We start from the raw sequence: 27,315 nt of genomic DNA on the forward strand, positions 1-27,315 counted from the left end.
TGAATGTGGAGAGCTTGGTGGGTAAATCCAAATCTCATCATTATTTAGATTTCTTGTTCACTGTTTTCCCAACACAGGCAAAAGGCAAAGAAGCTGGGTATAATCAAGTAAGAGTGAATTTCATCAAGCGTTGAAAAAAGCGGGAATTCGAGCCACTTATGACCATAAATGTCCGTGGCCAAAATGGCACCCATGGAGCATGAGAAGCACACTGTTGTGTGAAGCAGGTGGCTCAGTAGTTCTGCAGCACCGATGCAGTATCTGGAGCTTGGCTTTAGGCAACGACTTCCCTCTGCAGGGTAAAACTGCTCAAACATCACACTCATGTCGGGGAGAGACCACTCCTCCTCCCCCCCTGCCTGGCCCTTAGCTAGACACTGTTCCATAACAGTTGGGTGCACAATGAGTGGCTTTGTTGATGGGGAGCCTCTAAATAATGTAATATGAGGCCAAGCCCGGATGGTTAGCAGCACCGAGACAGAGAGACAGAGGGCTGCTCTGACATGGCAGCCACTGACAGCCCCACTAGCAGAGCCTGTGCATACTCTCCTTCAGGGCTGAGGAAAGGACTATGACACACACACACACACACACACACACACACACACACACACACACACACACACACACACACACACACACACACACACACACACACACACACACACACACACACGCATAGTCTCTCTCAGACACAAATGTATACGTGCACTTACTCACATATACACATATGTGTGCACAAACACAGAAATATACACACAGACACACTCACACACCAATCTCATACACAAACCCAAGTGCGCTCACACACACACTCTAGGTACACAGCAAGACACTCCCTACTAACTCAAAGTGTCATTCCAGTGACCTTCGCTTTCTCATCACTTGTGCGATATAATGAAATCACTGTTGGCTCTCCGCTAAATTGGACCATTTCCCAGACTAGACGTAGGCAGTATGTGCTACTGCGCCACTCTGTGTGTGTGTGTGTGTGTGTGTGTGTGTGAGTGTGTGTACGTGTGTGTGCGTGCGTGCATGCATGCGTGCTTGTGTGTGTACGTGTGTGTGTGTGCGTGTGTGTGTGCGTGTGTGCGTGCGTGCGTGCGTGCGTGCGTGCGTGCGTGCGTGCGTGCGTGCGTGCGTGTGTGTGTGCATGTGATTGTGAGTTCGTGTCAGAGGAGTTTTTCTGTTGTGTATGCACACATCCATGTGATCATTCCGTAGATGACTATCTTTAGGCAATGAGGCATGACAAATAATGAGTACAAATGTACGAGTGTGCATGTGTGCCCTCATATGCAATCATGCATGTATGCGTGAGTCTCTGTGTTTCTGTGTGTGTGTGTTTGCCAGGGTGTCCTTGGGGCTGCATATGTGCTCAGATACTGTGTGTGTATATGTGTGCTTTATGACTCGTTCAGCCTTAGATGAGACACCCTTGCGCTGACAGAGAGGACTCTGGGAAAGCAGCCTACAGAGGGTGAAGGACAGGGCTCTGGTCGTTATAAGCTTTAAATGAGGAAGACTCAACATATGGCCCTAACAAGAGAAGTGGGTGAATGTGTGTACATAAGGCCCTGTTCACACCTACTATGCATCTTGGGTGATCAGAAAACAAATGGACAGCTCTTAGTACAGGTGTTAGGGCACCCAGGACGCATTGAGATCCGATCACTCAGAACACATTTGGAGATAGTCTGGGCTATCATGTGGCCACATCCTTTGAGCATTATGTTTGCAACTATGTCCTGGCCACATTGAGGGAACACCTGTTCAGCTGACATCCTGTGCGTAAAAAGAGGCTTTGAACACAACATCTGAACATTTTGAGATGCCCATAGAGATATATTATGAGTGTGTAAAAGTTGATTTCAATAACCAATAACAAACCAGGTAGACTTAATGTCCGACAAGCAAACTTGACTCATCCCCCTTCCCTCCCTTCAGCCAGCTGGTTTTACTTTTGCCAAACATCAAGATTTTCCAGAGCCATAGGTTGCAAATGATGAGTATCTCCTCAAACACTAGTCAGTTGATAAAGCCTGTTTACTCTGTTTAAAGGCAATTCAACATTAACAACAGTAACAAGATGGTGTTACCTCGCGGTAGCCAACACCTGCCCTCGTATCTTTCTAGCTGAGGCACAATTCAATTGTATTTATATAGTGCCAAAACAATAAAATAGTCTCAAGGCGCTTTACAGAGCCCAGAGCCTGGCCCCCCTTTAGAACAAGCACAATGGCAACAGGGGCAAAGAAAAACAGGAAGGGAACTTAAGCAGGTCCAAGGCACAGAAGGGCAGGACCCATCTGTTTTAGGTCAGCCTGGAGGAGATAGGAAGGGGGGATCGAGGATGGTTGTGTGGCAGAAGGGCCAGGGAAACAACAAGTGTTGTACACAGCATGCATTTGATAGATGTACGTAATATATATACAAACATCAATATGATAAATACGTGATGCATACAAAAACAGGTGAGTGGGTACACAGTGTGCTCATAGGGTTACTGAAACAGGGGTAAGGAGAGTAGGAACAGAAAAAGCATCTCGGTGGTGTCATTAATATATACTGCATATAAATGCTAGCATAGGCTATGGGGTAGAGTAAGTGTACGGCAGTACGAGGTGATGGGTGCATGTGGGCCGAGGTTTTCTAGAGGTAGATCGGGCGGAGAGACTACAGCAGTGTCCCATAGCAAAGCTAGTCTAGACTAGGAGGGGAAGAAAGACAGAGTGAGTGGGTAGAGTTTTGACACAAGTCTCCAAACATTGTCTCTTTCAATGTTGAATCGAAGTCAGATGTAAGATGATTTAGCTAGCTAGCTAGTGAATATCAGAGAATCACAACACCACCCTTTATTTTGTCAACAGAGGCGTAGATTACCTAACGATTAGTGCTGTGCAAGGATGGAGGATATTGAAAGGTTATGCGGTCCTCATAAGATTGGGCCCAGGGTGATGGGTGGCCGACCTCAATGTGTGTTTTGCCTAGTTTTTTTAATCCATCCTGTTTATGTGCATGGAAGTGATAAAAAAAATACTCAAAGTTATTCCATATCATTATTTTTGAAGTGAGAAGGCACAGTGAACGAAGTGGAGGCCACTGCCCCCTTGTGAATTTGGTTGCAAACAGAAGTGATGTTGCATGCCTAAATGTAAATTCAATGCATGTCAATTTGCATATAGAGTGGAGCAGTAAGATCTGATCACAAGTGGTCACTCGAGATGCATGTGGAGATGCATTCTAATGCCACCTGTGTGTGAACAGGGCGTATGTGTGTGTGTGTTTGTGTGTGTCTGTGTGTGTGTGTGCAGATGTGGACATACATGCTGCATTTCTTAGTATTTATGTGAAGTCTTGTTGAAACTGTGGCAGGTAAAGCTTGGTTCAGTGTGACTCCACAGCTGTGTGTGTGTGTGTGTGTGTGTGTGTGTGTGTGTGTGTGTGTGTGTGTGTGTGTGTGTGTGTGTGTGTGTGTGTGTGTGTGTGTGTGTGTGTGTGTGTGTGTGTGTGTGTGTGTGTGTGTGTGTGTGTGTGTGTGTGTGTGTGTGTGTGTGTGTGTGTGTGTGTGTGTGTTTGTGTTTTGCAAGTGAACTACACCTGCAGAGAAATTAGTATTTTGGGGGAAGTTTCCATCTTCTATGGAGCCAAAGTAATGAGGTGTGTGTGTGTGTGTGTGTGTCTTTGTGTCCTGGGTGTGTGTGTGTGTGTGTGTGTGTGTGTGTGTGTGTGTGTGTGTGTGTTTGTGTTTTGCAAGTGAACTACACCTGCAGAGAAATTTGTATTTTGTGGGAAGTTTCCATCTTCTATGGAGCCAAAGTAATGAGGTGTGTGTGTCTTTGTGTCCTGGGTGTGTGTGTGTGTGTGTGTGTGTGTGTGTGTGTGTGTGTGTGTGTGTGTGTGTATGTAATGCACAGTGACAGGAACAGCCCTCTCTTTGTAAGAGGGGAAAGCCACACAGAGGCCCTCCAGGTGGAGTAGCCCCCCTTTCCTCATCCCTTCTCTCTCTCTCTCTCTCTCTCTCTCTCTCTCTTTCTCTCTCTCTCTCTTTCTCTCTCTCTCGTTCTTTCTCTCTCTCTCTCTCTCTCTCTCTGTCCCAGACCCCTCTCTCCCTCTCCCTCTCCTTCTCTCTCCCACTCTCTCTTTCTCTCTCTCTCTCTCTCTCTCTCTCTCTCTCCCCCTCTCTCTCTCTCTCTCTCTCTCCCTCACATCTCTCTCCCCTTCTCTGTGTGCACTCACCTGAAAATGAAGTGTATGTGAATGTGTCAGCACTCGCATATGCATGCATGTGTGAGCATCTGTGCGTCTTTGCGCTGTGCATACGCTAACATGTGCTTCGAATGTGTACATGTGCGTGTTTACGGTCGCTGGGCTTAAAGCGGTGCCTCTGCTGATATAAGCAAACACTGCATTGGGGCTCTAGTCAGAGACTCCATCCCCCACACATCCATATCCTCCCCGTGGTATTAAGCCACTGTTTTGGGTCTGCTGGGTCAGTACCAGAGGGCCGCACAAGCCCAAGCCTAATCCCAGCCAGGCCCAAGAGGAAAACGAGAGTGTGTGTGTTCAGAGAGATGACAGGAGCACTTGAAGTTTTTTTTTTTTTTTATAGCAAAAAAAAAAAAAAAAAGGCTTTTAAGTGAGGCACTTCTGTGAAGCAGCACTCCAGGAAGTTGTCCCATGTCCTGATTGTGTCATCTGTTTCCCCGCTTTTTTTTTCTCCCTCTTCTTTGGCTCCGGGTCGTCTTCGGGAGAGTCAAGCTGCTCCTCATTTTAGCCTTTTAAACTGATGTAATGAATTCACTAGTGCTCATGCAGAGCTGATACACTGCTGTACTCAAAGGGATTGTCTGTCTGTCTGACTTCATCTCACTCATTCTGTCTGTCTGTCTGTCTGTCTCTCTCTCTCTCTCTCTCTCTCTCTCTCTCTCTCTCTCTTAGGAGGAGGAAATGTTTCGACCCAACATGTTTTTCCTCCTGCTGCTGCCCCCCATCATCTTTGAGTCTGGGTACTCACTGCACAAGGTGAGCCAGAGGACTGTGTGTGTATGTATGTATGTCAATGTGTTGAGTGTGTATTTGTGTCTGATTTTGTGTGTGTTTGTTTCTGATGTTGTGTGTGTGTTTCTGATTGAGGCTTTGTTTCTGATCATTTGTTTGTTTGTTTGTGTGTTTGGGTTTCTCTGTAAATCCTTAACCACTATAACTGTTTCTTTCCTAATGGGAGTGGTAATGACCTATGCAAACAAGCCACATCAAGGCTCTTTGATCCTCTTCATCTCCCCCAGGGAAACTTCTTCCAGAACATCGGATCCATTACGCTCTTCGCCGTGATCGGAACTGCCATCTCCGCCTTCATTGTGGGAGGAGGAATCTATTTCTTGGGCCAGGTGACATCACAAGCACAACCCTAGGAGAACTTAGTTCAACCCAGCACAACCCTACAAGAACTTAGTTTAACCCAGCACAACCCTAGGAGAACTTTGTTTAACCCAGCACAACCCTACAAGAACTTAGTTTAACCCAGCACAACCCTAGGAGAACTTTGTTTAACCCAGCACAACCCTAGGAGAACTTAGTTTAACCCAGCATAACCCTAGGAGAACTTAGTTCAACCCTATTTCTTTTTGAGCGTCAAGCAAAAGAGCATCTTTTTCATGTCCTTTTATTTCTGTTTCCTCCACAGGCGGATGTGATCTACAAGATGAGCATGACCGATAGGTGAGAGGAATGAGTGAAATAGAAGAGTTCATGAATGCGTGAATAAGGGAACACATTTGTAAATGACTGCGTGCCTTGATGAGTGAGATAGTGAATGAGTGCATGAGAGAGTGCATGAATGAATCCTTATATACTGCATGCATACATACTCAGGTACTTATCCTTTCATGATGTTACACATTCATACACTCACCACCTTTTACAGTCTTGTGTCTCTGTTATTTCACTTGTGAATCTAAGCAGAAATGGTGCCAATTGTGCCAGTCATGCATGGAGATGACAAGGTCACACATAGAGATTACAAGGTCATGTGTAGAGGTTATAAGGTCATACGTAGAGATTACAAGGACAATTGCTCACTTGTCTTCCAGCACTGAGCTGCAAGTCATTCCGAAGAAGAAATGCTTGTTAAAGGCAAAACTGAGACCCTGATGACAAAAATGTACACTGTACTTATGATAATACTACATACAGTATATACATATATAGTACATCTATATATATAATATTGTATATAGTATATATTATAATAGCGTATAGATATATAACAGGATACATATATATATATATTTACCATAAGAGTTAGGGGGGGGCGTCCTAACCCACAGCCTTGTTCATCATCAGTATGTTGTGTGTGTGCTGACGCTGGTCCTCTGTTGGTTTCCTTGCCTGTAGCTTTGCCTTTGGGTCGCTCATCTCTGCAGTGGACCCTGTGGCCACCATCGCCATCTTCAACGCCCTCAACGTGGACCCTGTGCTCAACATGCTGGTGTTTGGAGAGAGCATCCTCAACGATGCAGTTTCCATTGTGCTCACAAAGTAAGTCTACTCTCTCTCTCTCTATCTGTCTCTCTCTCTCCCTCTCTGTGTCTCTATTGACACACACACACACACACACACACACACCCCCACACACACACACACACACACACTCATACACACACATACACACACAAACACACACACACACACTCATATACACAGACTCATATACAAATACACACACACACACACACTCACATGCTTTATCATGTCACTCACATGCTTGCATACATCTGCATACATTGGTATTTGCATCAGCTTTGTTTGGTAAATGTTATTTTTTTAGGGCAACAAGGAAAGACTAGGCACACACACACAAACGCAAAACGCACGCACGTATACACACACTTCACACATGCACGTACACACACACGGACACATTCAGACCTGCATGCAACATTCCTGTAGTTCAGCAAATGTCACTTTCTCTCCTCTGCTCTGGTTCTGCATTTGCCCTTTTGTCTTTCTCCCTCTTTCTTCATTATCTTACTTTCTCAGGCTCTCTTTTTTCCCCCCCTGTCCCTCTCATCATTTTTTTTTCTCTCTCTCTCACGGTTCTATATTGCGGTGAAGAAATGCACAGCAATAGCAGCCAACCCCTGCAGCAACTCCTTCAAAAGCCTGGGTGGCCTACTTTATTGTGGTCCGTTAGCATTAGCTTCGCCTCCCAGCACAGGCTACCTCTATGCTGCTGCATGCTCAGCAAGCAGATACCGGTAAGCGTTAGCATTAGCTCTCTGCCCCAGTAGAGGCTACCTCTATGGGCCTGTGCACTCAGCGGGCCTTAGGATGCGTGGCTCGTTAGCATTAGCGTTCCACCTCAGCACAGGCTACGTCCATGCAGCTGTGTGAGCCTCCGGCTGTAAAAAAGGAGCCTGAACCAAACGCTTCTCCACATTTTAAAAGCTTAAATGGCCCTCCCCCACCACCTGCTTCATTGGGGAAAAGAGAGACTCAGAGTCTGTTGTCACAGTTGCATTGCATTGCATTGAGCATTTTGATTGTGGCTTAGGGTAATTGGCACTAGATGCGGCGTCTCGCCTTACGTGGAATGTTACAGGAAGCCCAATGGAGCCAGGAGTGTGTTTTGAGTTTATTGGTAAGCCGACACACTTTGCTGAGAGTGACAGTCGCATTGCATCATCAGTCATAGGCAGACTGGTCTGGCGGGAAGAGCAAGTCTGGCCTCCGGGTGTTATTCTCCACCTCCCCCTCCTCCCTCCCTCCCTCCCTCCCTCCTTCTGTCCTCCCCCAGGAGGAGCTTCTTCTCTCCTGGCTGTCCTTATTGTTACTTATTACACACACACACACACACACACACACACACACACACACACACACACACACACAGTCAAGTATAAAAACGTACTCACACACACACTTGCATGCACACACATACAGTATGTACATGCATACATTTGTATAAACAATCAAACACACGCGCATGCATGTATGTGTACAGACAAACATACACAGGTCTTGTGTGTGTGTGTGTGTGTGTGTGTGTGTGTGTGTGTGTGTGTGTGTGTGTGTGTGTGTGTGTGTGTGTGTGTGTGTGTGTGTGTGTGTGTGTGTGTGTGTGTGTGTGTGTGTGTGTGTGTGTGTGTGTGTATGATACCCTATAATAATCACACCCCTGGCTAATGTAAACGATTGTTTGCTGTTAGCGCCTATTAAACGCCCGCCACACCCCCCCCCAGATAACCGGCCCTCTGTTCCTGGAAAGTCTTCTCCTGTTCCCCACTCGCATTGTCTCTGCACAGACACCCGATGCACTACTCCTGGCCCCGCCCCACCCGCCCCCACCCCCACGGTTTCCAAACAAACAGCATCGGTTGGAACACTCCTAACATTACTTATTCATGCACTGGGTCAATCACACCCACATTTAAGCATGTGTTTGTTATCATCATCATCATCATCATCAGCAGCAGCAGCAGCAGCAACAGCAGTAGTAGTAGATGCTGGTTGAAGCTACTGTGTCATACTCATCCTGACTGTTGTGTTATCTGATCGAATGATCTATGGCGTCACATTTAGACTGTTGTTTAGTTATGTCTCGTTTCTGTTGCCGGTGATCTCCATTGATACAGGCAGGTATTTCACTTCTAGGAAATCAGATTACTGAAAGAACAGCATGCTGTGAAACCGGTTTCTCAGTAGAGGTCTGAGGCGTGTCAGGCTCATTTCTTTGAGGTTGTCTGATGGAACTAGTGTGCCCCCTGTTGGACACTGTTGGGAAGTGCAGGGATCCTTTCCATCAAGTTGCGTGTGCTTCAGTTCCATGACAGTATCTCTCCACAATTGAGGAAGAACACTGCTAAATTCCATGGATAGTTTAAGAGATTATGTAGAAAATTACTTTGTGAAATGAAATTAGGTCAGAATAAAGGTGAGATGAAGTCACTATCATGCAGTATTTTTAATACAATGCCATGTCTAGTATGGTGGTGGTGTCCTACATACATATGGATGAGATATTTTCCAACCATTCCTCCCTCATCAATAATCACTGGGAAGATTAACAAGTCATTATCACATACTGTTTTTCTATTACAATACATCTTTTGTTATCCATTATCATGTGTACTGTTTACGCTGGTGTTCTACATACAGATGAAGCACTCATGTTGTGTGGTGTTATTTTGGTTCCACGCAGCACTGCTGAGGGCTTCGCTGGCTCAGAAGCCTCCACGGTGACAGGCTGGGAGACCTTCCTCCAGGCGCTGGGCTACTTCCTCCAGATGTTCTTTGGCTCCGCTGCACTAGGCACACTCACGGGCCTTATCTCTGCAATCGTATCCTCTGCGTGTGTGTGTGTGTTTTTCGTGTGTGTGTGTGGGTGTGTGTGTGGGTGTGGGTGTGTGGGTGTGTGTGTGTGTGTGTGTGTGCGTGGGCGTGTGTGTGTGTGGGAGTGTTCACTTTTGTGTAAATGTTTGTATGCATGTGTGTAAATATGAATTTGAAAGTGTTTGCACACACAAACTATGTATGGGTGTCTGTGTGTTTTGTATGTACAAGGCATGAGATTGTCATTGCAGTACACTGTGAGTCCCTTCCTTGACCTGTGCCCAGTCTCTGAAGCACTTTGACCTGAGGAAGACACCGTCTCTGGAGTTTGGGATGATGATCATCTTTGCCTACCTCCCCTATGGGCTGGCAGAGGGGATCAAGCTCTCTGGTAAGAAACGTTAACTCCCTTAGGGCGGAACATTCCCTAACAGCTGCCATAGTCAATTAAAAAAAGCTATGTGTAATGTCTGTGAAATGAAATGAAATGTATTTTAAATACCCCCTCCCTCTCTGGTTTACTTTTTCTCTTTTATCCGTCTACTATTCTCATTTCATTCCAATTTTGTTTTCCTCTCTTTCCCTCAAATCTATGACTCATTCAGTTTGGCTTTCTGTCTATTTCAAAGTGTGTCCTTATATATTTATTTACAATTTGTTTCACTGATTTATGTATCTTCACTTTGACTTTCTCTCTCTCTCTCTCTCTCGCGCTCAAGGTTTGTTCCAGAATATCAAATTGATTGATTTATGTTTGGCTGTGTACATTATTCAGTTTGCCGAGGCCATCCTTAAAAAATATGTTGGTGTGCTACTTAACCCAGCCGTCTCAATCAAATTGAGCCCAACCTAAAAAAAAATTTCATGTTGTTTGATCTGTTGGCTTGCCAACTATAACTTTCTGTTGTGATCAAGCAGGGCAGGAATTTCAACATGGCCATCGCTCTCTAGCCTTGATGCCTTTGTTAATATTGCATGTTCATTGGCCACTGTGGCCATGGTGCCCTGCTTGTAGTGTCTTCCTTTATTAATGTATTGATTTTTCGGAGGAAACCAAAATCTAATGTTAACGTCATTGCCTTTATAAATGTGTCCAGTGCCTACTTTGACGAGCTAATGGAATAGCCTAAGACGCAAGGCAGATGCTGCTGGCAGCTCTGGTTTTAATGGTACAGGCAATGGAACCTAATCTAGCTAACGTTGATGTTAATCAAATGAGGCTTGTTAATTCTAGAGCTAATATTAGCAATCCGGTCCGTTAATGTTATGACGAGGGGTTATTTACAGGATTAACGTTGTGTCTATATACCTTCGAAGGTGATTAACACAGATTTTCCACCGAATTCGCATAAGTATTATTAAATAGAAACAGAAATAAGTGAGTGCTGATCCAATGCCTGTCTTGTGGGCATGTGTCAGAGACTTGTATTTAATTCTAGCAGCATAAGGAAGCCAGTGAAGGGAAATCAGCAGAGGAGCTACGTACGCCCTCATTGGTTGATCAAAGACCGGATTGTTCCGCCATGTTCTGGATCATCTGCGATGTTCTCATTACCCCTGCAAGAAGGCCTGCTGGAATATCACTGGAGTAGTCTAGTTTTCATAAAACCAGGGCCTTATACATACATACGTACATACAAGTTGTGGAGCATATTGGATAAGAAAGGCTCAGACCCTCTTAATATTATAGAGTGAAGCAACAAGGCCTTGAGACGTAAGCCACATGCTCAGATAAACTAAACCGGTCATCAATCATGGCCCCCGAGTTTCTTGCAGCCTTAGGTAGCATAAATTATGTTGAGCCAAGTTGGATGCTAATACTATGTACGACCTCCAAATTGGCAGGAAAAGCCATTAGCTTAGCCTCTGAAAGATTAAGGTGAAGGTGACGATCCTTCATCCAAACTGAAATATCACTGAGGCTTGCTGGGATTCAAGCCAAAATTAGAAGTTATCTGGGGTGAAAGACAGTACAGTTGGGTGTCATCCACATAGCAATGGTAAGAGCAGGGGCATCCTGTGGCATAGGCGACATGTGGTAAACTGCAATAAAAAACTTGTATGACACACACACGTTGCAAGTCCACTACATGTTGAGCAACACACATGAGTTTTGACAAGTCGGGATCAGTGTCATGAATAAAACGGTGGAAGGCTATCATTTATTTTGCAATACTAATGTTACCAAAATATTGTTGCATCCTCAACTGAAGTCAAAGCGTAATGTGTCTGTTTCACAAGATTTTGTAACACAGGTGATTGTGGATGGGTTTAATTTGGTGAGCGTTGACCACTGAAGTATATGTGAGAACCCATAATAAGGTGGTGTAAAAAAAGAAGGGTTTTAAGGACTGAGCCCTGAGGTACACCGACTGGGAGCGGGTACAATTTGGACACTTGTCCCTGCACTTGACACATTAAATGATCATTCTGTGAGATAAGATTTAAACCAACTGTGTAATTTACTTAAAATGCCCAGACTAGGCAGTGAAGACGGTGTAGATAATATTGTGTTTGTAATAGAAGTAACTCTTGCTTGCTTGAAGCATTTACTACATACATGATAATGAGTGCAATTATAGGCAAGATACTTTAGGTTGGAGGAGGGTGTTGGAAATAGGGTGCAATCAGCATGTTCTAGGACAACTATGGTTAAAAAGCATTGATCCCCCCATGTTAATTGAATATTGTATTTTTTCATAGAGTACATTTAAAAAAAAAAAAATCCTGTCTCTCTCTCTCTCTCCCCCTCTGTCTCTCCTGCAGGTATCATGGCCATTTTGTTCTCAGGGATTGTGATGTCTCACTACACCCATCACAATCTGTCTCCTGTCACTCAGATCCTCATGCAGCAGACCCTGCGTGCTGTGGCCTTCATGTGTGGTCAGTCAACACGCAAACACACACATACACACACACTTACACTTTCATAACTACACACACACACAGAACCACAGAACCTTGCGCACACACACACACACACACAGATTCTGACAGAAGCACACACCCAGAAGCATGCACACAGGCAGACACACACACACACACACACACACACACACACACACACACACACACACACACACACACACACACACACAGCGATTCTAGTATTTATTTTTATTTTCACTATCATGTTTTTTGACAGCCTCCTTTATCTTTATTTACACTTTCCTAAGTCTCTGATCTCATTTTGTGGTTCAGTGTTTGTTTCTGTTTTGCTTTCTCGTTTATTTTTCCTCTCTCCTTTCCTCTCAAAAATTAAAGATGTTTCCCCTTCTTTCCATTTCCAGTTGCATTGTTGCTCTTTGTTGCTGTGGCACATTTCTAGTTTGTATAACAGTAAATAATTCTCCCAGAAAATGTAAAACGCTTAACACTGAATGTGCTTTTCTCTGCAGAAACGTGTGTGTTTGCTTTCCTGGGCCTCTCCATTTTCAGCTTCCCTCACAAGTTTGAGCTCTCCTTCGTCATCTGGTGCATCGTAGGTGTCGTTCCTTTACTGCTAGCTTACTGCTGACTTAGAACTGGCACGAACGCATATCAAAAAGATTAAAGAAGAAAGAAAGAAAGAAAGAAAGAAAGAGTTTAAACAGGAGAGGGGCATAAGTGCATTTGCACAGACATGCTTGTGCATATACAAGTAGGCTTACCAAATCAAGGGATTTTCTCTCACCAAATAGTCAAAACAAATTCCTCTGTTTTAAGGACTTAAGCAATCTCTCAGTCGACACTTTGTGACTGACCGGAATAGAGAGACAAAAGCAAATGTCGTTAAGTTCCTAAATAAATATGTTGTGTATCTGAGTGCTGTTTAGGCCACACCCTATATCAAGTTTCCTTAAAACTATGAAATGAATACCTTATTAAGTAATACGATAGTGTAGTGTTCATTTCATATTTGTATTTTATGTCATAATGTTAGTTATTTGTGAAGTAAATACTGTGTGTACTGTATTAAGGACACTTCATATAAAGTGAACCACTGCTGTTCTGTTTTTTAGGTGTTGGTTCTGTTGGGCCGAGCGGTGAATATCTTTCCTCTGTCCTTCCTGCTCAACTTCTTCCGGGACCACAAGATCACGCCCAAAATGATGTTCATCATGTGGTTCAGTGGTAAGTGTAGTGAATGACTGCTGTGTGACACTGTTCTGCCTGAGGCCAGTTCTCTTTTTCATCCTCTCTCTCTCTCTCTCGCTCTCTGGCTCTCTCTCTCTCTCTGTCTCTCTCTCTCTCTCTCTCGCTCTCTGGCTCTCTCTCTGGCTCTCTCTCTGGCTCTCTCTCTGTCTCTCTCTCTCTCTCTCGCTCTCTGGCTCTCTCTCTCTCTGTCTCTCTCTCTCTCTCTCTCTCGCTCTCTGGCTCTCTCTCTGGCTCTCTCTCTGTCTCTCTCTCTCGCTCTCTCGCTCTCTCGCTCTCTCCTCTCTCTCTTCTCTCTCTCCCCTCTCTCTTCTCTCTCCCTCTCACTCTGAGAGTCCCTCACAAGATGAGGTTGTAAGCATAGTGTCTGATTACAGCAGGTCAAACTAAAAACTCTAATGCCTGAGGCCACACCAACAACCCCACCCCCACCCCCATCCCAACCCCCACCCCCAGCCCCTCTCACCATGTGTCCTGTATTCTCTCTTTGAACCTTTCAGTGTCATACCACATCTCCAAGGCTCTCTAGTCAAAGACATTTGTGTATTCTCAGAATAGACCTGGCAGACAAGGAGTGTCACACGACATGAGACATCCCAGCCTGGAGACTCCAAGTGGGGACATTTGCCCCCTTGGGTAGTTCATCCGGTTCCCTCCTCATGCATTTGGCAGTTAGCAGGGATCCAGGAATCCCCTGTCAGTTCTTACAGCGGAGTATTACTCATCATGTGGAGCTGTAAGCCTCGTCCCAGACTGCCTCTGGAGATGCTGGAGATGCACGATTACAGGCCTTCAGTCCGCCATTTTTTTTCCATTGCCGCTGGTCATTGCGAGTACCTTGAGCCCTGGGTTGTTTCATAGCGGTGTGAGCTCAAAAGCCTTCTATCTCCGTCTCATGAGACCCAGCCTGTGCGCCTTCCTTTGTGCCAGTGTCTGTTTGATAGTTGGGGCCTGAAGGCAGCAGTGAAGCACGGTTGAGTAAAGGCATGGCGCTCCGCATCACCGCTCTGGATCACCGCTCTCTCCCTAGCCAAGGCTGAATTATAAAGGGTATGTAGATGATGTCACAGTAGGCATGTGAAGAACAGTAGGCACAGTAGCTTGCACACATGGAGTCACAGAAAGACTGACATACTTCATGGCAACTTTCACGAATGGATACCATGGAACTACACACACAAAACACCCACATCTAATCGAATTGCAACAAGTCGTCTGAGTCGTCAGACAGTTCTAGTAAACATGCATTCATTGGAATTGAAGGATATAAATGTATTCAATTGAAAGAGAGTAGAGAGGACGGAGGAAAGAGTATCTATCAGTGAGAGGCAATGTCTTTAAATACAAAAATACATGCTGCCGAGTGGATCAGTCCATGAACAAACAAACTAAACAAAAAAATACATAAAAGGTAAGGCAAATGGCAAAACCCCTGGGACTGGAAGGGAGAAAAAGAGGTTTGCCCTCAGTGATAAAGTGATGTAAGTGCATACCCTCTATCAAACGACTGCCTCTGGCAAGTGCTCTCTAATTCACATTGATGATGGCCACTCTAATCGCCACAGCAAAGTGTACTTGATGAAAACACCATAACACTGTTTATGGTACAGCAAAGGTAAACAAACCTCTTCAAAACCTCGACCAGCCACTTCAAAAGCAATTTATTACGATGAATTATTATTATAAGATTTAAGCCCACCCTTAGGTCTGTGTTGTCACTCTTTGTTCACATAGACTTCTATACCGTACTGATTGTTATGTGATTCTAACAGGAATCAGCAGGGGTTTGTCGCTGCTGTAATTGTTTGCAAGTTTTTCTGAGTGTTTGATAGTTACCACATACATACAGAGGGGGGCAGCGTTGAGGTAAAATAATTGCTAGTTGACTGACAGGAGAATGATTTGCTCCGTGGCATGTCCACCCACATTTGCATTACAGACTTGAGTAACCCTTGCCCTGTGAAGCGTAGGCAATGGAGCGTAGGAACTGGATAGGTCGATATACATCATTTTAGCAGAAGGCCTATTTTGGCATTTCACATCCCAATGGTCTTGATTAAGGGTAAACACGCTACACCTTAAGGCATTGATTTATGGAAGGTGTGCAGGCATAGTTTTCATTAGAACTGGGGCAAAACACAGTTTGCAGTACAATTCAGTGTAACTATAACTATACCACTAACGTAAGTGTTTAGTTTCTACTACATTCAAGACTGCAAGCCTTGGTGCAGTCTGTCAGAGGACTACCTTTTGACTTTCATTGTTTTCACACTCAGACAGTTTTGCCCCCACAAACCTTCAGTAAATCAGAGTCTTTAATGATTTCTGTCATCGTTATTGCACATCATTATAGGAAGTCCAGAGGCCCATTTGCCCCTCAGTAGCGTGGCTCTTACTCACCCCAGCTATTGATTCCCCATGTTCTCTGCTCGTCGTCTCCAAGACTCCCTCCTCCAGATTTGAACTGCCCCTCCCCTCCCCTCTGCCTGCAATCGATAACCTCCACTTACCCTTTTTCTCCCTCATCGAAATGTAATCCCAACTTCCTTGCACTTATCACCGTGCTGGTTCTCTCTTTCTTTCTCTCTGTCTCTCTCTCTCTCTTGCTCACACACACACACACACACACAAACAATGGTTATGTACAGATTCATGGCTCTATGAATTTCAGAGCACCTGCATGTGTACATGCAGGTTGAGTGATTGTACCAACAAAGTCGCCTGTGACTTTGTTCTGGTACTGAAGGCAGGTACACCCAGGAAGTAACCTCTTGGTACTCTTCTCATGAGGATTCCAGGTAACTGTCAAGTTCCTGGCAGCCATCCAGGAAGTGACCTCTTGGTACTCTTCTCATGAGGATTCCAGGTAACTGCCAAGTTCCTGGCAGCCATCTTAAATGTATTGAGCCCCAGTTGCATAACTAATTATCATTCTATTTCATTCCTATTGAATTCGGGATTAGGAGACCAGTGTTCCAAATCAGCATAAATAATAGCATCAAAAATCCATTTTGATAGCTGTGCTTGGATAAGACGTCAGAGGTGGGACAAAGTTATTGTTTAGCAAGTAACAAGTTAACCTCAAATCCTAAGGATTAAGTCCCATGTCTAGATTAAGTCCCATGTCTAGTCATACCATTACTGGTATGGAACATTATGTCGGTGCCTTCTTTTGTTCTTGGCACCACTCAGAAAAAAAGCCTTTTTTTGTGTGGGCATAGTTGGTGTAAGATGCCCTAGGGTTGCGGATGGTCCTCACCACTGCTGGATCACATGACCCTAACAATGGCTCTGGCCCTTCAGAGGCCAGACCCAAAGCTGTGGCTAAGATAGGTTCAGGTGACCCTCTAGCTGTGATAGGGGGGGACACCCTCAAAGAGGGCCACTAAGGTTCCCTGTCAAGTACTTTATGTAATATTGGGAACCACACTCTCCCTGGACATTAGGGGACCATTAGTACCACCTTATTATTCCCCCTGATGATCCTGTCTAGAGTGGGAAGTATCTTGTCTGGGAAGTCCCGCCCCTCTTCTTCCGGGCAATTTGAATTTGCCTTCAGAGTCAGTCTGGCAAGGCGTATATGCCAGGTTGCTTCGGAATTGTAAGGATCCTTGGAGCCAATCACAAACTGGCTATTGGCTTACTGGCGCGCCATTTGCGGATTTAAACTAACCACAAAAACCTATAACGAATATCAGTTTATTCAATTTACATGAGCACTAGAATAACCAGATAGTCTAACTGCAAAACCCAATAATAATCTGTTTTTATAGTGTGCATCTAAACGCTCTCAATGATTCAATTGAAAACCAGATGCAAAGTACGTCACCTGTATCATTGGGCTGATTGGTTAAAGGAGTGTCCAATTACGTGACTGAAGTGGACCGCCATTGCGTAGTTCGCCAGACTAACTGAGCAAATGAAATGCAGTGAGGGGGGTGGGGAATTCCCAGACAAGGAAGTATCGGCAGTAGTGGAAGGAAAGCATAAAACCAAATGGATCACACGAGCCAGTGCATCTTGGCCCAAACAGCTGGTTGGTTCCCTCAGAGGACACCAAAGGGCACTGTGTGCCGTTGACTGTGAGGTGAAAAAAATCCACCTCTTCCTTGTCATATCTGTGCCAGATCACTTGTGCTAATTTGGGATGCAGCTTCCATTCCCCGGGATAGGGGTGTTGCACGGATAGGAAATCCACCGCCGTGTTTTAAGTGCCTGCTAAGTGCATTGTCCACAGGTGAGGATGGGCCCACATTAACAGCTGTTTTGCCAGCCTCAGCCTCGCTGTGCCAAGTCAGGGGGCTAGCTAGCAAAAGCTCTCTAGGTGTTGTGATCCTGGCCGGGTAATCGGCCGTATTATTACTTGACCCGCATGTGCTGCCACAGAGAGCCTCTGTCCAGTGAAGGCCAGTCTCGGAGCCCTTCAGTGAGCTGTGGCTCGTCTCCTCGGAGATGGGATAAGAGGAGTGGGAGCTCTTATCTGCCCCTCCTCGTCACTCCCTCCGCTGATGAGAAGGCTCTCGTGGAGGCCCTAGTGGAGAGTGCTTCCTCCTTGTGGGTTTCAAAGGTTGGTGACGGTATTGGAGGCAGTGCCTTAGCACGAGAATGTGCTGCAACTGTAGACAGACCACTGGTTGCAGGTTGAATAGGAGAAAGAGTGTCGTATTCGCTGCAAACTCAGAGGCCAAAATGTCCACCAATGTTGTGGGCTTTTATAATGTCATATAATACTGAGATAACGTTACTATATGGTGCCCTTAATAGAGGCACTTTGCACTATAATAAATAATTAAATAAATGATGAACAAATTCAAACATCTGTCTCAATCCAGCAATTTATCAGGGTGCATTTAATTAATATGCCTACCCTAGGTGAGTAACCAATTTACAATGGCAATAAACAGAAAAGCAGGGAGATGCCATCCAACTATAAATGCGATAATTTTTTCAACATAAATCCTGTTTCCCCTTAATCCAATGCATTGAGGCAAGAACACAACTTGCATTCTGTAACAGAAAACTACAGGAGGGCATCCCAGCTTGAATTAGTTACGAGAGGGGACACTTAAGGTAGTTATATCCAAGATCAGCGTAAGGGCAAGTATCCCCAAAACTGATCACAAACTAGTCTTTTTAAACTGCAAATTGCCTAGTTAGAGCGAACTTACTTATATACGGCCTAGCTAGCAGAGGAAATTAAATTTTTTTACACTTACATTTTGCCGGACCATCCAAAACAAAACAAGAAAACGCTCACAGTAATCCTCTTCTTCCCCTGTCTCTTTGTTCTACAATCCTACCGTCTCTACTCTGTATCTGCAGTTTATTTACCTAATATGATCCTGACCCCCACTCCATGTTCATCTCTTTAAATTTTAATCTTCTGTTTCTAATCTCTCTGTCATCTCCCCCCTGCACCCCCCACCCCCACGTTCCTCAACTCCTGGTGCTATCATCCTGACTCCTGGTTCGCTCTCCTCCTCTCCCCCAGGCCTGCGCGGGGCCATCCCCTACGCTCTGAGCCTTCATCTGGGCCTGGAGCCCATCGAGAAGAGGCAGCTGATCGGCACCACCACCATTGTCATCGTGCTCTTCACCATCCTGCTGATGGGGGGCGGGACCATGCCCCTCATCCGATTAATGGACATCGAGGAAAGTCAAACTCGCCGCAGGAGCAAGAAGGACATCAACCTAAGCAAGACGCAGAAGATGGTGAGTACGTGTGTGTGTGTGAGTGTGTGCTAGGATCACATGCGTCAGACTGGTGCTGTGTGTGTGTGTTCTGATGGGGTTCTGGTGCTGTGTGTGTGTGTGTGTGTGTGTGTGTGTGTGTGTGTGTGTGTGTGTGTGTGTGTGTGTGTGTGTGTGTGTGTGTGAGTGTGTGTGAGAGAGAGATTGTTCTAGATAGAGATGTTATGTAAGGCGGTGTAAAAGTGTCACATAAAGTGTCCGTCAGTCACACTTGAGATGTGCACTGGTTCATAAGAGCCTTAATCTGGGCACGTCCATGCATAGCCCCACTCGCCCTTGAATTGTTTTAACAAGGTCTCAGACGGCCCTCATCTTTTAAGCTGTGTGACTTACTTTGTCCGATTTGACCACACACACACACACACACACACACACACACACACACACCACTCACCTTTCCCATTAACTTCTCTCTGTCTGTCTTGATCGTACATTCTCTGATTGGAACAGTCAGGCCATCAGACACAGTGACCGCTGGTCTGAGTGATGTCGTCTGTGTCTGACAGCACCATTAGCAACCCCCCCCCCCCCCCTCCCACACACACACACTAACATACTCAACCCCCCCCCCCCCCTTTTCTATCAGCCCTGATTGAAACACTTGACCACCGATCCTTAAGAAGCGTCTCCAGACAGGGCTAAATCTTATTGGCTCCAGGGAGCCTTCTTTGCTTATCTTTGTGAATCTTTTTTTAAAAGGGGGTTGGTTCCTCTCTTTCTCCTCTCTCTTTGCTCTTCCTGTTATTTCGAGGCGTTGCGTCAGGAAAGACGCACATCCAGAGGACAGAAGACAATCAATGTCTCACGCTCCGGTCTTCACGATCCCCCAGAAGAGTCCCCTGTCGTGTGTGTGTGTGTGTGTGTGTGTGTGTGTGTGTGTGTGTCACGACTGCCTGGCTCAAGGCTGCCCTGACATAGAATGGGTAGACCACACCGTGGTGATTTAAATAGTAAAAGGTTTATTTACATAAAGAAACAGTCAGTATAATGAATTTAAAGGAAAGTGTCGTGCAATATGTCTAGAGGTCAGTATAGGTACTCAAACAAAAGTGTAGAACACGACGAGGACGGAGGAAGCATCCGGCATGGAGTTCGGTGGTCAGGCAGGCTTCCCCAGGCTCTCACCACTGGATCAAACCATACTGAAACGGAGCAGCAACACACATGCAACAGTGCCAGCCAGACGAGAGACGAGAGAGAGTGTCCATTGCAAATCCCAGCTCTTATATAGTCAGGCCAATTATCTCCTTGGCACCACCCCTGCAGGAGAGACAAAACAGGCAACAGCCTAGCACAAAAAGGGCGGAGCCCCAGACCGGATTAGTAGGGTCGTAACAGTGTGTGTGTGTGTGTGTGTGTGTGTGTGTGTGTGTGTGTGTGTGTGTGTGTGTGTGTGTGTGTGTGTGTGTGTGTGTGTCCTGCCCTCTGGTGTGTCCTTGGAGAGACAGATCTCTCATACACTGGGGGTCAGTTGAAAGGTGTTTACTGATTGTGGCGTGGCCCTCTCTGAGGATGAAAGGCCCGATATGATGTAAGACTTCAAAGCAACCGTGCTTCAAAAGGGACACTGCGCATGCTGACTGGGGACGTCAGGCCTGTGGTTTTTGTTGTTGTTATTGCTGTTTTGTCTCAAAAATGTCTCTTTTATTTGACTCACAAACGAGATTGGTGTTTGGGCAAATGTTTTTTTTTTCTTCTTCTTTTGAGTAAAGTTTTTTTTTCTGTTGTATCTCTCTCTCTTTCTCCCTCTCTCTCGCTCTCTCTCTCTCTCTCTTTCCCTGTGTGAAGGTAACCCCATTGAGATATAACATTATAACTTGCATGCTTTGTAGGGGTGTGCCAAATAATCGTCATGACGATGCATCGCGATTCTAATTTTCACGATCTACTGCATCGATTGTTGACGCCAAGTATCGATTATTCATTAAAAAAAAAAAAAAATTTTTTTTAATTGCTTGAATGGTTGGCGAACATCAAGCATTTCCGGCCGCGCGATACTGCGACAAGTCATTCATAAACAAAACGAGTAGTGTATCCAGTAATAATAGTATTTGTGTTAAGTAACCTCCAAAAGTCGTTTAAGTAAATACAGCTATGTATGAACTGAGTTTGAGAGAATTGAACACACTATCCAGATCATACACAGCCAGTCAGCCACTGGTAATGGCTTAATTTTTTTCTAACAGTGTTCAGTGAAAAATCGCAATGCATCGCAATGCATCGCAATAATTCAAGTATCGCGATGCATCGTGATAGAATCGCATCGTGGCATGTGAATCGTGATACGAATCGAATCGTGACTTCTTTGGCAATACCCACCCCTAATGCTTTGTAGTGCTTACCTACACCAATAACTCTGTAAACCAATAATCTCTCTTCACCTCCATGGCCATGTCTGGGTAACAACTCTGGCTGTTTTTCTTTAACTCCAGGATCTCTAGTACCCACACACCTGTAACTCTGTCTTCCTCTCTCCCTCCTTTTGCCCCTCTCGCTCTGCCCATGTCAGGGGAGCCCCATTGATTCAACTTTGGGAAAAGTTTTCTCTCTTTCTTACCTACAACTAAAAACTCTTATCTTTATCGCTTTCTTTAACTTTCTCTCTTTGTCCTTGTCAGGGTAACACCATCGAGGCAGAGCACCTGTCGGAGCTGACTGAGGAGGAGTACGAGGCCCATATTGTCCAGAGGCAGGACCTGAAAGGCTTCATGTGGCTGGATGCCAAGTACCTCAACCCCTTCTTCACTCGCAGGCTTACCCAGGAGGTTAGGCCTGGCTCTTTCAGAACCCAATTCTACACTAAACAACAAGAAACAATGTCCATTCAAAACAACATTAAAATTAATGATGAATGATGATGAAGTGAAATGTATTTAAGTTGTTTGTATACCTCAAGAACAACATCAGAAAGTTCTTGCATTTTTGCTGGGATTTCATCGCAGTGCACAAAACTATTGAATGCTACACATGGAATAGTCCTGGGGGACAGTGGGAACAACAGCTGTATGCATCTATCTTTCACATGACCATACACCATTTAAAGTGATACAAAACCTAGCTTCCTACAAAAACATACCTAAAAAAACAGTGCAAACCTGCCCTGCTGGTCCTTGAAGCACCTTACTGTGTAAGTGAGGGGAACTTCTTTGAAGCAGTGCAGTCAGCAGACTCTGACCCCTTTATCTCAATACTCACTGCGACATCCCAGATGCACACGCTAATTCATTACTCTCATTGCATTGGATGCAAGCCCAGAACCGTGAATTAATTATCGGCTCTTGGCTCCAAATGTTCTTAAATTGGGCTAGTCCTGGAGACTGCAGTACTGGAGTCTACTGATGATGACTTTTAATGCAGCCTTTTAGACCTGCTGATAAGTCTTTGAGTATGCAGGAGACTCACTCATAAATCTTTTGGCGTGCTCTGGACTGGCTGATACATCTTTTGAGTATGCCAAGCACTCACTTAGTCTGTCTGTGGGTACACTTCCTCTCCCTGATTGGACTACTGAAACATTTTTTATGTCAATAACATAAATTCTGCTATTTTGATTGAAATGCTCTGAGGGCATCAGTTCATGTCAGGATGCTGCTTGAGAAGTCTGGGATGTTCGCCAGTTGGATGCTGGCTAAGAAGCACCGTATTAATCACGCACTGTGAGCTCTCCTTCCTTTCCTTTATTTATTATTGGTTTGGTCACCTAGTGCATTGTGGAATGTAAGCAGACCAGGAATCTGTATGAGCTCACATGTCACCGAAAGCCTAGCCATATCGGAGAGCTCGCTTGGTCCACTTGAAGCAATCGGGCTGTTCTCGCTGCGAGAAAATTAACAGGGAATCTAGAAACACCAGAAACAATATCAAAATGAGTTCACATGTGACCAAAAGCCCATCCATATTGAATAACATACGTGGTGGATTTCTTGCATTTTGGTTTTGTGACACACGCATTTTTAAAAAAAACAAGATTTTTTTTTTTTTTTTAAGTTGACTGAATCTTGCATTGAAAAACCTGAAAACTCCTTTGCAGTGTACAACATGATGGTGATGCAGAGTGTGCTTGTATCTTGTGGATCCTGTCTGATGGTGAATCTCTGTGTGTTCCAGGACCTGCTCCACGGCCGCATCCAAATGAAGAGTCTGACCAACAAGTGGTACGAGGAGGTGCGGCAGGGCCCCTCCGGCTCTGAGGATGACAATGATGAGACTGAGCTGCTCTGAGCATGATCGAGTTCAGGGGTCACGCTCTCCGACCAACAGCAGCCAGTGTTACCAGTGCCCAGGCTAGGCCTCACTAATCTACACTCGAACACACGGTTGATCATGCCACTCATTTCCCCAACCGCTTGTTCCTCACAACGCACCCCTCCACTGGAACATACCACTTCAACCCAATGGGAGAGCAGTAGAAGGAGCACTGTGAGATATTTGACAACACAGCTGTTACGGGGGGAGCTTGTGGGGGTGGGGGGGCTAACAAACACTGTGGAGGTGTTGCATTAAAAAAGTGAATGGTGAAAGGGAATGTTACGGAACACTTTTAAAGAATCTGTTTTTTGTAAGAGAAAATACAGAAAAGGGAGAGTATAACGAAATGATACTTGTGCACTTTCTTTAGTGTTGTAACCTTCATGTTGTTACCTCTGTCAATGTTTTTTTTCTTCTCTTTATCACCTTATTTACCTTCATTTGATTTATGGAGGAAAGGCACAGGTGAATGTTTCAGCATCAAGTTTTGAGCTTAAATGTGAAATTTGTGATTTTTTTTTTTTTGTATTTATTGGGAGAGGGATGAAGCTAATATAACTTAAACAAATCTTTCTATCACGCTCTTTAATTTAGATTATTATTATTTGTATTTGTCTACATGAAGAAAGACACTATGAATGAAAAAAACTGTAATTTGTTGGGGGCCGGGGGGGGGGGGGGGGCTGACTTGATAATGAATGTTTATATGTCGAGGAAATAATTTTATAATGTCCTATCAATAGTTGTAATAAAACACACACCCTCATCCTGTTAACCTCTGAATTTCCCATTTCAATTTCCGCAAACATCTCACGAGTTTCCGAATGAACACACCCTGACCTGGCCACAAGGTGGAACCCATTCACAGTAGCAGTAGCTGTCACACATGTATGTAGCACACATCCATGGTTCCATACAGTCCCATTTTCTGATAACAAGTTAATTATAACACAGAGCCCAGCAAATGTGAGATAGCCGGTCACGCTCCAAGAGTCCATTTTAGCAAGCAATTTTGTTGCGTGCATCCTAATGGCAGTTCTTTCACTTCTGAATGTCCCAGTGTAATTGAAACCGTACAGAGTGCATGTGTGAACAACAACCCTGTATGTTAGGAGTGGATTTTCTTTACTCCAGCGACCAAGTGATGTTTTCCCTCAAGCTGACAGATGTCCGCATATTTCCATGTTCGTCTGTGTATGCAGGGGTACAATTCGACCAGGGCAGGCCGGGGCTCAGACCCGCCTCTTAGGCTATTCACTGTCATCATGTGACGTTCTGCGTCATCACACCCATCTTCAACAATATATTTTTAAACCTGTCGATTTTCATTTCTAACATTATGTCCAGATTAACTGCATCTAATGTCACCATTTGGAAACATCAAAAGTTCCACACAGTTTGCCTTTGTGCTGCTAGTGGGTTTCCCAAAAAGCCAACATGAAGATCAACCCTCTCTTTTGTCACTCACATGGCGTGGATGGCAGGCTAGGGAGAAAATAAGATATTCTGCGTGAACAACAAAGCCTACATGTCGATTTTGGTAGATGCTGTTAAACATTTATCCAAGATAGTGTCACGTTGCGGGAAATCTTGGCAAGCTGGCTAACTTCATTATGCCAGCTGGCAAGCTCAGGTTCAGTTTTAAATGCCAAGATAGGCCTACTGAGCGTGGTTTGAGCAAAATATCAGAGCAACTCAAATCACTAGGTAAAGCAAGGAAGTCTGATAGTTTCCTATCTATAACTTCATTAATTAATGTTTCTGTTTTAATATTTGAATGTTGGAGAATGTACCATCATTTCATTTAAATTTAATTATTTAAAATACTGGACCATTAATCCATATTAATCCATTTGTAGTAATATTTCTCCTTCATTGGTAGCCTAACACCCCTACGTATGTGTATGTGTCTGTGTCTGTATTTGCTAGTGATCCACGGACCACGGGATAGTGCGCTTGCAGAAAGGCTTTCAGCTGTAGTGTTGCGCACTGCCACATTCGGAAATAATATCTTCTGCCACACACATTTATGTGATGTATGATAAGGTACACTCCCAATTTCAGCAACCCAGGCCTTTGCCCATATCTCTGGAACTCTGCCATGTGGCAGGAGGCAAGCGGGCGGGCACGGCACAGCCCAGTGCTCCTCAGAGCAAAGGTGTGAGGTCGGAGAGGCCTCTACAAGTCACAACACATCACACATCCTACTGCACAGGAGGGGAGGAGGGAGATGGAGGGTGCAGGAGTGAGTACAGTAAGGAGGAGAGGTAAATATGGAGGAAGCAGTTTGGGGAGTAGAGAAGGTGTGTGTGTGTGTGTGTGTGTGTGTGTGTGTGGGGGTAAGATTCCCAAAGCTGTTTGTATGGACAAGATGCAGTGCGTGTATGTGTCTACTACGAAGGAAGGGTAAGTTGCCATACCTGAAGGTAACTTCTCATAGTGGCAGTTCCACAGACGCACCAATAGGGGGCAGGATGATCCCAGCTGGCTCTTGCTTAATCCCGCAGTGGGTTTAATGTGCTCAGCTCTCTCTCACCTGCTTTCACTCTCCTCCTGTTTATCTTCCTTCCCATACCGCTGCTCTTTATTCAGTTTTCTTTCTGTGCATGTCTTTTCAGTTTTCTTTTAGGGACGTGTTTTCCCCCAATATTTACTGAATATTAGAGATAAGTGCACATTCTGCACAACAATGACAAACTAGCTCACATGCATGCGCGCACACACACACACACACACACACACACACACACACACACACACACACACACACACACACACACACACACACACACACACACTCACACACACAAACACTCTCACACACACAGATTTGACAGGCAACCTTGAATGCACTGTAGTGCTTCCCTGTCATGCTGTTTTTTATGTTAACTGTACTTATCCTCTACTGGTGTAGCATCTAGATGAGACAAATGAAAGCGACAGGCAGGGAGCAAATGTTTGTTCGTGTGTGTGTGTGTATGTATTTGTTTGCATTTTTTTGCATATAGCTTTTATGTGTGTTAGAGAGAGACAGAGTGGTCAGTCAAGGTGTGGAAACTGATTGAATCTGTTGGATGTTGTAACTGTTGGAGTTAGTTACTCCAGTTTTTTAACCTGAGATTGGCCTCTAGGCAGACCTGCTCTGATCAGATATCCTGCTGTGCTGTTTTATGATTGGGTTTCTCTGCTCGTGTCCTGGCTTGGCCTTAAGTTACTCACATACACAGCAGTTATACGCTGGCCAACCTTGGCAACACCCGTCCAGTGATTTCATTACTGTTTCTTCACTGCTATTTCTCACTCTGTGTCAGTAGTTAAAGTGAGCGATTTAAAACACCATAACAAATATATTCTGTGCGCACGTGGACTAGAGATGTGAAGTGAGTGTGTGTGTGTGTGTGTGTGTGTGTGTGTGTGTGTGTGTGTGTGTGTGTATGTGCATGTGTGTGTCATTGATCAGCCATCTCCTCTGCCGCTGACACTCTCACAAGGTTCTGCTGGTGGGGATGAAGGCTTCCAGAGATTGATTCCCCTCCTTGAAAGAGCACAGAGTGGGGGGGGGGGGTTGGTAAAAAAGTGCTGGCGTGAGAGAAAGAGCCCAGATGAAATGAAAGCTGTACAGTGTGAGTGTGTACAGTAGTGAAGGGCTATCCAATTCAAATTCCAGTTTCAAAAAATGTCCTCAAGCTTGGGTCCGGAGGTCTATCACACATTTTTTTATGACCGTTGATTTCACTGATATAGGACTGCATGTGTTTTATGTACCAACAGGCAAGGTGTGCATTATGATTCAGTGGCATATTTAGCCAATATAAGTACTTTAGGCGCTAGTAGTAGTACAGTGTCTGT

General features: G+C 44.8%; 1 protein-coding gene across 1 annotated transcript in view; it reads left to right on the forward strand.

The window, feature by feature from the left end:
* slc9a8 (solute carrier family 9 member 8) overlaps positions 1–23,620 on the forward strand; it is a 31,221-nt gene extending 7,601 nt beyond the window's left edge. The window contains exons 5-16 of the mRNA XM_080853429.1: positions 4,942–5,025; positions 5,289–5,390; positions 5,687–5,721; positions 6,397–6,540; positions 9,203–9,341; positions 9,619–9,724; positions 12,100–12,216; positions 12,732–12,814; positions 13,335–13,446; positions 18,959–19,179; positions 21,837–21,983; positions 23,326–23,620. Of these exons, the coding sequence (XP_080709555.1) occupies positions 4,942–5,025; positions 5,289–5,390; positions 5,687–5,721; positions 6,397–6,540; positions 9,203–9,341; positions 9,619–9,724; positions 12,100–12,216; positions 12,732–12,814; positions 13,335–13,446; positions 18,959–19,179; positions 21,837–21,983; positions 23,326–23,439 (1,404 nt within the window). The 3' untranslated portion in view covers positions 23,440–23,620. The remainder of the gene's footprint in view (positions 1–4,941; positions 5,026–5,288; positions 5,391–5,686; positions 5,722–6,396; positions 6,541–9,202; positions 9,342–9,618; positions 9,725–12,099; positions 12,217–12,731; positions 12,815–13,334; positions 13,447–18,958; positions 19,180–21,836; positions 21,984–23,325) is intronic.
* Positions 23,621–27,315: the final 3,695 nt, after the last annotated feature.

The sequence above is a fragment of the Sprattus sprattus genome (genome assembly GCF_963457725.1).
Source record: "Sprattus sprattus genome assembly, chromosome: 16".
Taxonomy (NCBI): Eukaryota; Metazoa; Chordata; class Actinopteri; order Clupeiformes; family Clupeidae; genus Sprattus; species Sprattus sprattus.